At 58.8% G+C, this 12925-nt stretch overlaps 1 protein-coding gene across 1 annotated transcript in view; it reads left to right on the forward strand.

The window, feature by feature from the left end:
* The first annotated feature begins 1232 nt into the window (after positions 1–1232).
* KCNC1 (potassium voltage-gated channel subfamily C member 1) overlaps positions 1233–12925 on the forward strand; it is a 47183-nt gene continuing 35490 nt past the window's right edge. The window contains exon 1 of the mRNA XM_003254283.3: positions 1233–1889. Coding sequence (XP_003254331.1) covers positions 1320–1889 — 570 coding nt within the window. The 5' untranslated portion in view covers positions 1233–1319. The remainder of the gene's footprint in view (positions 1890–12925) is intronic.

Consider the following 12925-nt stretch of genomic DNA (forward strand, 5'->3'; position numbering starts at 1 on the left):
GAGGCGGGCGCGGAATCAGGGCTTTTTAGGACCCAGCGCGGCGCCTTCCTCCGGGGGCGAGTGCGGCTGCGCGCGCCGTGTGCCCGTGTCCGGAGAGCGGCGGGCTGGACGCGGACCGCGCGAACGAGCAGGCGACGGGCGAGCAGCAAGCGGAGCAGCAGCCCGGGCGGCAGCAGCGTCGCGGCGGCGGCGGCAGCGGCCGCTCCGCGCCTCGCCTCACCGGCCTCGCCGGCCTCACCTCGCCGCGCCCGGACCCGCCACCCCCGCCTCCCCGCCCGACCTCCGCAGCCCCCCGTCTCGGCCGGCAGCGCCCACCGCCTGCCCGAAGCGAGGAGCGGAGTGCGGGGCGCAGAGGCACCGGAGCCAGTGCCCGCCGGCCCCGCAAATCAAACCCAGCCAGGAGAACCCCCGCCTGGCCCCGCGCAGCTCCGCGACCGCCGGGAGCTGTCCCTTCAGCACCGCCGTGGGAGCCCGAGTCCGAGCGCAGCCCGGCGGAACCCCCAGCTCGAGCCCGGGCTCACGGAGAGCAGCGCTCGGCGTTAGCCGCACGAGCAACACCCCGGGTGCCCCTGCCCAGGGGGCCCGCCATCTCCTCCAGGAGGCGGGGAGAAGGAACGAGGAGGGCGGGCGGGCAGGCGGGCCCGCCGCCGGGGGGAGCAGGCAGCCAAGCAAGGAGAGAGGGAGGGGGCAGGAGCCCGCCCTGCGTCCCGAGCTGCAGCCCGGCCACGCAGGGAGGAAGGCAGGCGGCATCCATCTCCCCAGCGCCGAGAGCGCGCCCCGGCGACCACCGCACAGAGGAGCGTGAATTTCCCGGCCCCGTCTCCTCCCCTCCCCCTCTTGGGGGCTGGCCTGTAGTCCGGCCCGGGGAGCGGCTGACCTTTCCCCCAAAAGCTTTGTGCCGATTTCTCCATTTTCCCGCGGAGATGGGGACGGGAGCCCGGCCCCCCAACCCTCTTTCCCCACCTCCCAGGGCTCACCGCTGAGCCCGCCCCCCTCCCTCTTCCCCCCTCCCTCCCTCCCTTTCTCCCTCCCATCTTTCCTCCTCTGCCTCCTCCGCTGCCGGACCAGCTCCCTCCCACATCTGGCTCCTAGAGACCCCTGGGATCCCGCGCACATTCCCCTGGACCGGCACCCGACAGAAAGCGCCCGGAGAGGCTTGGCTCGCTCGTTGGGGTGGCCAGAGCCGCGGGCCTCTGTTCCCCCCGACGGCTGGGGGGAGGGGGGAAGAGGGCGCGCGCCCCCCTCCCCGGCGCCAACTCCCCCTGGCGGCCGCTCCCATGGGTGTCGCTGGGCCGCGCCATGCCTAAGGGGGCGCCGCGATGGGCCAAGGGGACGAGAGCGAGCGCATCGTGATCAACGTGGGCGGCACGCGCCACCAGACGTACCGCTCGACCCTGCGCACGCTGCCCGGCACGCGGCTCGCCTGGCTGGCGGAGCCCGACGCCCACAGCCACTTCGACTATGACCCGCGTGCCGACGAGTTCTTCTTCGACCGCCACCCCGGGGTCTTCGCGCACATCCTGAACTACTACCGCACGGGCAAGCTGCACTGCCCGGCCGACGTGTGCGGGCCGCTCTACGAGGAGGAGCTGGCCTTCTGGGGCATCGACGAGACCGACGTGGAGCCCTGCTGCTGGATGACGTACCGCCAGCACCGCGACGCCGAGGAGGCGCTGGACAGCTTCGGCGGCGCTCCTCTGGACAACAGCGCCGACGACGCGGACGCCGACGGCCCCGGCGACTCGGGCGACGGCGAGGACGAGCTGGAGATGACCAAGCGCCTGGCGCTCAGTGACTCCCCGGATGGCCGGCCTGGCGGCTTTTGGCGCCGCTGGCAGCCGCGCATCTGGGCGCTCTTCGAGGACCCGTACTCGTCCCGCTACGCGCGGGTAAGTGACAATTTACCCATCAGAAGAGCGGGGCGGGAAGGCAGCGTCCTGTGCCTCCCCGCGGGCAGGGGTGGACCGGAGAACTGGCGCCTAGGGAGTTCAGAATCAAAAGGGGGTGTGTGCGCATGTGTGCACGTACCAGGGTAAGAGAGGAAGGGTGTCTGCCGGGGTTCTGGTTTTCTATGTATGTCAGTCTGTGTGTTGCCAAGTTTAATATGTATGAGTATGAATGGGTGTGTTTGTGTGTATGAGTAGATTGTGTGTGCATATTTATGTAAGTGTGGTGGTGTGTATTTGGGTGGGTAAAGTGTGGAGTGGGAATGAGTGAGCATGTGTGTATGTTTGAGTGTGCATGAGCGCCTGCCCGTGAACATTTGTGTCTTTGCAGATGTGCACTGTCGAAGTATGGACTGCCCTCGAGATTTCAGTGTGGGGAGGGAGGCTGGGAGCCCTTCCTCCTATCCAGGTAAAGGCGCATCTGGAGCCAGCCATGGTCCCCCAGAAAGGCCTGAGGCCTGCGGGGCAGCTTGAGACAGTCGCCCCCTCCTCAGGGAGCAGCCTCCGGCAATTTTGAGGAGGCGGTCAAGAGGGCATCTCCATGGCTAATCTCCATGGCCTGGAAGTTGGTGAAGGGCTGGGCTGTAAGGTAGGGGTGGTCCCTCTGAGCCCCTGATCCTGAGATCACAGCCTGTCCTTCCTCCTTGTTGAAAGGGGAGGGTGTTGGAGTGGGTCACTGGGCTTATGCCAGTGCTTCCTCTGGGACATCCAGTGGTGGGGAGAGGGGGTCCTTAAGGGGGAACCTGCAAGGAGAAGGTGTGTGAGAGGTGGGCGTGTCTTCATGGGCCACTCCCCTTTAGCCATACCAGCTTGTTCCCAGGAAGAAAGGACACGCTGCTGCTGACCTTGGTCCCTCAGATGGCCTCTCTGGATCAGTCTCCTCATCTGTAAAATGGGGAAGGGGGCCTGGTGAACTCTTAAGGGCCTTGCTGCTGGACCATCAGTGACTGAGCCCAAAAAGGGGAACTGGTAGCAGCCACCCACCCTGGAAGAGACACTCCCAGCCTTCACTGGGCTCTGTCCTTAGAGGCCTAAAGAGAGACCCTAAGGCCTGTGGGGGAAGGGCAGAGTAGAGAATTTAAAGCAAAGCCCCCGCTGCATCCCTGAGCTGCCCTCACTCCCTACCAGGCAAAGCACTGCCTCTGCCCTGCTGTCTTTTACTCTGCATCTCTCCCCTCCTGCCCACTGGAGCCTGAGCCAGAGCCAGGGGGAGAGGGCTAGGGAGGGGTGGGAAGCTGCAGAGGAGAGTGGAGGGAGGAGACTTGGGGGACCCTCAAGTGCCCGTGGGCAAAGAAAGTCTGTGTTTAGTCACAGACCTTGTAGATCTGTTAACTGAGATCAAACACAGTATGGCATGTGGCGGTGGTGGGGGCGGGTAGCTGGTCAGTCTTATACCTTGAATTCTAGAACAACTATGTTTATGGGGGGAGGCAATAGGGAGAGAGCCAGGCCCATGTTTTGCCACTGAGGACCCTCCCCAAGGTCACCCAGGGAGCTAGAGGCCAAGAAGGACTAGAACTCAATTCTCCTGGGACCCTATCCTCCCCTCGGCTGCCTACCAGCTCCTGCCTTTCCCCAGAGTGGACTGGGACCCTCAGAGGGCTTCCCTCCCCTTCCCTTTCCTGACAGAGGCCACCACAGCTAGAGGGTTATGTAACTGGAGGCTGTGGCTGAGCTGTGGGGAGGGGCTGGGGGAGGGGGATGGGAGGTTGAACTAGTGCATGTTGGGGTAGGGGTGGGCAGAGGCCTGGGTTACAGCAGCTGCCCATTCAGCCCACACTTGACCTTGGACAGCATCTCCCCCACAAACTTTGGCCCCAGAAACAAGGGGTAGGCCCAGTCTCCTGACTCCCAAGCAAGAGGCTAGGTCCCCCAGCCCCACCCTTTGCACTCAGTGTTGGGGCTCTGATCAGTGTCCCGAGTTTCAGGGCAGGCAGGGGGCAGTGGGGCATGTTCCAACCCCCTCCCGTGGCCCTCTCCTCCCACTGGACATTCCTAGGCAGCGGGTGGCCTTCACCCAAGGCAGACAAATGGGCCAGCTAGTGTGGTTTGAGGTTCTATTGGTGTGCAAAACCGTACAGAAAAGTCTTGAAAAAAATCTCTGAAGTGAATGCTCGCTGAAGAGCGGACTCTGAGGGAAAAGCTGGGTGCCCAGTGGTCGGGGCGAGGCGGTACTGGGATAGGAGTGGGTGCTAGTGGGTGCTCCCCTTCAGCCTGTCTGAGCCACCTTCTCTCCCCAGTGGCCTCAAAGGAAGGTTGTTGTCCCTTCCAGCTCCCTCTGGGAACAGTTGAGGACACTGAGGCCCGTAGGAGGAGGGACCTGCCCAAGGGCACTCAGGAGCTGAGGAGGGCAGAGCGGGATTAGAACCCCGGCTTCCTGCCTCCCGCCTGGCTGGCCTAGCTGCATTGCGCTGCCTCTCTGCAGCTCATCTGCGCAGAGACCAGCCGCCTGCCCGCCCTCCTCCCCCTCCGTCTTTGCTCCACCGCCTCTGCTGTCACCTTTGTTTACCCCTCCCCCACACAGGGCCCCACGACTCCTCACACCAGCGGGTCAGGACTCAAGTCGTTATTCTAGATCTAGGCCAGCATGTTGTGTGTGATATTGCTTATGTGTGTGAAGGAAAGGCTGTATGTATGAGACAGAGGCTCTGTGTAAGAGAGATTTGTGTGAGTGTGAGAGACTTGAGTGTGTGAGAATAAATGTGAGACTCAGCGTGTGTGTGTGTGTGTGTGGTGTGTGGTGAGACTGCGACTCTGTGTGAGCTTCCTGAGTCCTTGTGTCAGGAGTTGTGTGTGTGTGAGAGAGGCGGATTCTGTGTTTTGGATGGACTGTGAGTGTGTGAGAATGAGACTGTGTGGGAGAGAGTGTGTATAAGGAAGAGAGACTGCATGTGTAAGAGAGATGCTGTGTGTGAGGTTTGGGGAGTGCGTGAGACTCGAGGTGTGTCTGCGTGAGTGTGTGGCTGTGTGTGCAAGTGTGAAACTATATGTGGAGCTCATGTGTGAGGCTGTGTGTGTGTGTGTACATGCGTGTACACATAAGGCAGGAGGCTGTGTAGGGTGGGGGTTCCTGTGTGTGACAGACTGTGTGTATGTGAAGGTGTGTGTAAGACAGAGATTGTGTGTGAAATCCTGTGTGTGACAGTGTGCGTGATGTGTGTGAGACCCGTGTGTGTCAGTGTGCTGTGTGTATGTGAGAGAGAGGTCCTGTGCATCCCGGGTGTGCGTATGCTTGAGGAAGATGAGATTCCAGAGCTGCCTCCTGCCCACTGCCTCAGTCTCTGGGACTCCGGAGTGGCCTAACTGAGGGCATTTCCTATCCTCAATAGAGATGCCATTCTGCCCAGGCCACTGTCAGTGTGTGGGACGGGTGGTGAGGTCACCTTTCCCTGAGGAGCTGCCACCTACCCTGGGCCTTGGTGCTGGCCCTGGAGATAGGGGCTACATAGTCGGGGCAGGAGGGCCCATCTGAGTTCCTGAGGGGCAAGAGTGCCGGCTGCTGGCTGGGGCAGCTGCTCCCCTGGCCCCCTCTCCTGTGCTCTGGGCATCAGCCTGAGGGGATGAGGGGTCGGGGGATGAGCTGGGACAGGATGAGCTCCGCGTGTGTTCTGGGGTGGGGGGTGGTGCCCCTGACACACACAAGACAATGATGATGATGGTACTGTTTGGAAAGGCTATGAAGGGATTTCCTGGGGCCATGAGAATAAGAACTGCCCCAGAGGAGGTGATGCTGGGGCAACCTTTGAGGGGCAGGGAGGAGTTAACCAGGTAGAGGGCAGGGAGGTCATAGAGGTGTGAGAGCAGGCAGGGGAGTGTTGGGGCTGCCTGGCTTGAAACCTGCTCTCCTGTCTTCCTTGGGGGCCAGCTCAGGTCTGAGGCTCTTGGCTTTAGTCTCCGATTTGCATGTCATCATCAGGGGCGTTGTTACGTCCCATCAGGGCCAGTGGTGGTCCTTGTGCTGCAGGCCAGAGTGTCCTGTGTGTGTGTGTGTTTGCGTGTGTGTGTTAACATCTGTTCCTGAGTCACTTGACCTTCCAAATGCCAAAGTAGTGCCAATGGCCCCCAAGCTGGGGAAGCCCCACCTCCATCCACCCAGCTGCCTGCCTCTCCTCTGACCCTTGTCCTGTGTCTGTCTCTCTGCCCTGTCACTGCCTCTTTGGAACTTGATAAAAACTGGCTCCCCCTCAGCTCCCTGGGAAGGGAATTTACCTGGTGGCGGGAAATGAAGCGCCCAGCCTGAGGCTTCTGTTCCTCTCTTGGGTCCCAGCTGACACAGGGCTCTTGGAGTTGTGGCTTGGCATGCAGAGGGCTGGGGGACAGAGCTATTATCAGGGGATTCTAGGCAGTGCACCCCCTTGCCTTGAAGCCCACTCCCCCAGGCCAGGGCCCCACTTGGAGTCATGGTACCATATGAAGGAGACCCATGAGCAGTGGAGAAGGGGCTGGGTATGTTCCCCTCCCAGCCACCCCAAGGGCCCTCCACTACAGTGTGCCCCCCTGCTTCTCATGATCCTTGTATGGGGTCCTCAGGTCTTTGAATGGTTCCTCCAGCTCCCCCCAACCCCCTCCCAGTAATGAGAATCATAAACCAAGCACCTCCTGGTCAGAACCCTGCAGCCCCTTCACCGCTAAATGGGAATAATCATAGAACCAACCTCACAGGGTTGGTGTGAAGATAACTGAAGTAATGCTTGGACAGCCCTGAGCCACAGAGCCTGGCATACAGTAAATGCTCAATAAATGTTGGCTACTATTATTACTACTGTTGGTTGTATTATCATTTCCCCTCCTGCAGACTCTCTCCTCTCCCTCCACCTCCATGTTCACCATCCTGGCTCAAGCCACCATGGTTCCCCTCAGGCCCACCTCCCCAGCAGCCCCCCAGCTGCTCTCCCACTCCAGCCCTTGGCTGCTCCAGTTTATCCTCCACCTGGCAACCACAGGGGTCTTTTCAACTCACAGGCCTGTCAGATCACCTGAGCCTGCTTAGAACCCTTCAGCGCTTCGCTGGCCCATAGCCCATACTGTGGCCTCTCAGGCCCTGCCTGTCCCTCCAGTCTTCTCTGACCTGACTGTCTCCATCGCTTACCAAGCCCCAACCACCCGGCCTCGTTTCAGCTTCTTGCATGTGCCAGGTTCCCCTGCCTCAGGGCCTTTGCACATACCCTGCCCTCTGGAGCACTCTTTCCTCTGGCTCACTGCTCTTTATCCCCCACATCCCGCCTCAAACAGCAGCTCCTCAGTGATGCTTTCCTGGGCCCTCAGGCTGGGTTGGAGTCAGAACCAGGCCCCTTCCTGGGAGAGAAGCTCTCTGATTTCTAATAAAATGTTCATTAGCAGCCTTGTTTGATTTGGGCTCATCTCTCCTCTAGACTGTAGGCCTCTGGCATACTCTATAGAATAGGAGCTGTTATTATGACAGATGAGGAAGTTGAGGCCCAGAGAGGAGTGCTCTACCTGAGGCCCCTCGTGAGCGGGTTAGCTGAGGGCTGGCTCGGAAACTCGTATCTCCTGACTCCTGGCTCACAGGTGCTTCGTGTCACGTCGCCTCAGAGCATTTGGAGTCTGTGCTCCTTGACTCTGAGCAGGAGGCCTGGCTTTGGAGGGGATTGGCTGAAGTCTCTCAAGGAGGCAGGTGGGGGTTGTCCCAGAGGTGGGGGAGGGGGTTCAGTGGGGGCTCATTCCAGGGTCCACTGCCTGGGCTGGGGATCTCAAGGCCTCCACTACAGCTGAATATAATGCCTCTGGCTATTCTGAGAGGTCTCATGACCAGAGGATTCACTCTAGACCAAAAGGTCAGGGCCTTGAGCCACTGCCTCCCATCAGCTCTGGGGCCGGCCTGGCCACCACCCCAGCCTGAGCTCCTCTCCGCTAGGTGCAAGGTTAGAGGAAAAGCAGGGCCTGACAGGCTGCAGGGGTGCTTTGTTGTCCAGTCCTTATTCAGGGGAACCATTTGGGTGGTAGGGACCACTTCACATATGCATCGGACTATTGCAGGGAATGGGTGCTCCCAGACTACCTGTAGTCAGTATTTTCATCCAGTGAAAATAAACAGGCTCAGAGAGGGAAAGATACTTGCTCAAGACAACACAGGGAATCAGTGAGACTCAAACTCACAGCCTAGGCCTCTGGTCCCAGGGCCTGATCATCTGAATTTCTTTTGGCTCTCAGTTTTACAAGAACACCAAACCCCACCTGGGCGTGCTGTTCTTCTCTTATCTACTCCCATTAATTTCCTTCCTGGGGGAGGTGGAATACACAGATACCTGCATTCCAAGGACACAGCACAGCTGATTGAGACCTTCTCACATCAGCCAACCCAGACTTGACCCAAATCCTTAGGATTCCCCAAGCAGGATTTTCCAGAACACCCTTCCTTTCTTGAATCACGCAGTGTCAGGCACTGTCTTAAGGACTTGATTTATATATCCTCATTTATTAATAATTCTCACAAGACTCTCAAGACTGCACTATACTATCACACCAATGACACAGACAAGGCTGCAGAGGCTCAATGAAGTTAAGTAACTTACCCGAGGTCACTTAGCTCGTGAGCAGTGGAGCCAGCAGTCAGACCTCAGTCTGTCTGACCCTGGAGCTCTCTCTGTAACCATTACACAGCACTGCCTCCTGTCCATGTTCCAGGGATGGTGAGGCCTGTGGCTTGCCATGCCCCAGGTTTGAATTTCCATCTGGGTCCCTCCCTCCCCACCATCCACTCTTTCCCAACAACCTGTCCAGAACCTGTCAGCAAGTTCTGGCCCCTGGGTAATGGCAGGTGAGGGCCCTGCCTGGCCAGGCCATGGGCTAAGAGGGTGCTCTGTCAGTCCCAAGGAAGGTTTTGTGACAATGCCTCAATTGTCCTCCCACTCCCATCCAGGCAGCCCTTGGGACTCCATATGGCCTGGAGTGAAATGGCAGGAGGATTGGGGGGATCAGAAGCTGCCTGTGCAGGGTGGTGCGTGGTGGGAACGCTGGCCGCCCCTCAGCTCGGCACTCCGATGCCTTCTGCCCCGGAACCCAGCCACAGCTCCTGCGGCTCCCTTCCGCCAGCCTCCTCCCTAGTCCTCGTCGGCAGCCCTTTAACCTCTGGGGTTTTGGTCATCTATTCCCCTCACTTCAGCGTCCTCCCTGCTTTTTGCTGAACGTGAAAATCCATCCCTCAAGGTTCCTCACACTTAGCCTGGCTGCTCCTGCCCTCGCTGACCTCATTTTTTTGGGAGTGAGGGGTATGCATTGGGCACTGAGTCATCCAGTTTGTGAGATTTGAGCTGGTGATGAGTAGGTCAGTTCTGGAGGCTGGGGGCTGGGGACAGGCAGGCCCTCAGGATTAGGGACCAGCCCCGGTGTGTGGCGAGATGAGGCCACAGGCAAGACCCAGGTTGTAGGCATCAGACACCTGGATTAGAGAGGAATCTAGCCAGGCTGCGAAACCAGCTGGGCTACCTTGAGCAAGTCCTGTCGCCCCTTCATCCTGCAGTTTTCCCAACTGTAAAATACAGAGGTCGTTCTAAGTGACCACTAAGGCTCTTCCCAACTCTGACATTCTGGGAGTCCAAGAATTCTAGGCTTCAGCTTCCCAGAGGAGCTGGCGGAACCAAGCCAGTCCTCCCCTATTTCTCCTTCTCTCTCCCAGCCCAGCTCCTCCCCAGGGCACGTGTGAGCAATCCTGGCAAAGGTCCTGGCCCGGAGCAGGCAGGAGCCCAGCGGGAAGGGGTCTAAAAAGCTTCCTCCTACATTCATTCAGCCTGCCTCATCCTGTCCTCACTCATTCATTCAAGGCATAGTGATCACGCCCCTGCCTGACGGGCTCCCCCAGCCCTCTGGCAGGCACAGACCTGGGGGGGATCACCTCTTTGGGGGGTGCTTGCTCAGGCCTATGGACAGCACCCATTGCCCACTTCTCCAGGCCCTTCTCTCGGCTTCCTGCCCTTAGGGAGCTGCAGAAAGGCCCACCTGGAGCTACTGTGTGCCAGGCTGTGGGGTCTGGAGCAGGGGCGGTGGGGCCAACTTCTATGGTGTAGGGCTGCTGTGGGGAAGGGTGCAGGGGATGGGTGCTGTGCTGGAGGGGCCAGGGCTAGGTAGGGGTGTTTGTGATGGCTGCTATGGGGGATGGAGGGGTGGCTGCTGGAGGACTCCCACCCATGCTTGACCCTCAGAATTACCTGGGATGCTTAAAGTTCATACTCCTGGGAAACTTGATTCTTAGATCAGGAAGGGGGAGAATGTTCCCTTCACCCCTCAGCACAGCTGAGGCCACTGCTGAGTGAGGGTACGTCGCTGCATTGGGGCCTGAGAGGTGTGGGCTCCTTCCATTCAAGGTGTGGCCTTCTGACCAACAGCAACACCATAAGGACACTTGTTAGACATGAAGCCTTTCAGGCCTCACCCCAGCCCTGAAACCGATTCAGAATCTGCATTTTCACTCCCCGGATGATTCATGCACGGTGGAGTCTGAGAAGTGCTGATGCAGGCAGCGGCTCCAGTCGAGGGCCAGCCTCAGGACACAGAGGGATGGATGGGCGTGTGCAGGTTGGCAGAGTGTCACAAGCAAGCCGCTCCTTCCTGAGGCTGAGGCTTTGATGGCAGGGGGACTGGGCCTGGGGTGAGGCCACATCACAGCCATGGCAACCGCATCCATCCAGTGGCTTTCCACTGGTAGACCTTGGGAGTCATCCTGGACTCCTGTCTCTCTCAGACATCAACCAACCCTGTTGTCTTTCATGTTTCAAATACACTCAGAATCTGACTGCATCGCACCCCTCCACAGCTACTCCCCGGTGGAAGCCCCTGCCTTCTCTTGCCTGAGTTCTTCTCTCAGCCCCAGCTGCCCTGCCCTTCTCTCAGGGCAGCCAGGGCCGGCCTGGCAAAGTGCTATCGGACCAAGTCAGCCCTCCGCTCCATCTCACGCTGGGGTCTGGGCTTCCTCAGAGGATGCAGGGTCCACTTGAGTGCCCCACACCCAGCATCTCCCTCTGCTGTCTGCTTCTTTCTCCCTCCCTCCCCCAGCCTCCATGGCTTTCCTGCCCAGCGCTGCCCATGCTTCTGCCTCAAGACCTGTGCTGTGCTGGTCCCTCCACCTGGCATGCTTTTCCCTTGGGTATCAGCTCTCACACCCCCTCCAGGTGTATACTCAGACACCATCAGCCCAGATGACACTCCTCTGGCCCCTTCCCCACTTTGTGCTTTGCTCTTTACTCCTTGGCATTAACCACCATCTAATGTACTATTTGGTTTACTTGTTTGCCTTGTTTATTGTCTGTTTCCCCACTAGACTGTACAGTCCATGAGGGCAGAGATTTTTCTCTCTTTTTCCAATTGCTCTATCTCTAGAAGCTAGAGTAGGGCCTGGTACATAGTGGGTGCTAAATAGATATTTACTGAAAGAAAGAATAAGCAAGTGGGGTTCAAGGCCGAGGGCAGACATGAGCACCCTGCATTTGAACCTGTTCCTAGCTGAGCCTTCCTTTCTGGCCTCACTTGGGAGCACAATCCCTCCATCCCCTGAGCCTGGAGCAGCGAATAACAGGCAAAGGCTGGGGCAGCCCTAGTAGGGGGTCCCAACCCCAGTCCAGGCAGGGGCCCACCTGCTGCTCTCACCACCCAGGCCCAGATGAAGCTCTTCACAGCTTAACCCTCTGTCTTTTCAGACTTCTTCGCTGCGCTGCATCAGCCCACCCACCATCCACAACCACAGCTTCGAGGCCACGAAACTGTTTTCCAAAACCAAGATGCACAAGTTCCCCGAGTCTGACTTTTCCTGGACTGTGTTCCTCCCAAAGGCCAGCCAGGCTTTTTTCCTACCTCTCCTTCCCCATCTCCTTCCATGTCCACCTCCTTCCCTTCCCTGTCCCCTCCTTGTCCCCTTTCCTCTGTAGCTATGCTTGTGGAAAGTTGTAGGCATTAGTCACTGGCTTTCAAAATGGACTTCTCCCCTCCAAAGTCTAGGATGGTTTCTGTCCCAAATGCCCTGCTTTGGGCCTGCTTCTGTATTCAGTAGAAATTGTATGGGCTTTGCATCTCCCCACTCCTCACTGCTTCCTGGCTACACAATTTTGGGAATATGACCCGGAGCCCCTTTCTCTGCTAAGAGCATAGCCCCTTGAACCATGAGGCCTTCGATCGAATCTCAGCCCCACTACCTTCCAGCTGTGTGACCTTGGATAAGTCTCCTAACCTGTCTGTGCCTCAAAAGAGGGATATTAATAGCACCTGATTCATAGGGAAGTTGGGAGGATCCAATGTGTTAAGCACTTAGCCCAGAACCCAGAACATAGTAGGTGCTTAACTGTTGTGCATTCCATCATCTTCTTTTTACCAGCTCTCAGCCCTGCAAGATTCAAATCGTCACCCATTACCCACCTGTTTCCTTCTTTTAGCTCCTGACTCTACTGTCAAATGCTTCTCCTAGGGGTCACCTCACCTACCGTGGCCCCGGGGCCCCTTCTTCCAGTCTGTCTCCCAGGGGCAGACTTCAGAGGTGTCACCTTGGGAGGCAGGCATGGATTCTTGCTTGGTTCTCCTGAGCTCCCTGTGTGTCCTGGGCAGGTCACAGCCCCTGTGAGCCTCAGTCTCCCCATCTGTGGTCACAGGCTGCTTGTCCCTGCTCTTCCTCCATCCCCAGGTGTGGCAGGGTATAAAGGGGAGGATGACGGAACTTCCGCCTGCCAGGGGAGAGGGAGGGAAGGCCGCTGACATCAGGCCTTGGTTGGGAGCCAAGCACAGGGACCTCAGATGCTGACAAGTGTGCCAGTGTGGTAGGGCTGGCGTGCGGAGGCCATGCATCACAGCTCAGGTCATTGGAATGTCTCCTCTTTAAAGGGGCTGCTCCGGCACGGGGAGGAGCCTGGGGGCTAGGGCTGGGCTCCTGTTGGGTGCCCATGGGCGGTGCCCACGGGCGGTGCCCACTCTGAAGCTGGGTTGCTCCACCAGGCCGACGCCAGCCTGGGTGGGGATGAGCTAATATTAGTTGGGGCAGC

The sequence above is a fragment of the Nomascus leucogenys genome, chromosome 15, assembly GCF_006542625.1.
Source record: "Nomascus leucogenys isolate Asia chromosome 15, Asia_NLE_v1, whole genome shotgun sequence".
Taxonomy (NCBI): Eukaryota; Metazoa; Chordata; class Mammalia; order Primates; family Hylobatidae; genus Nomascus; species Nomascus leucogenys.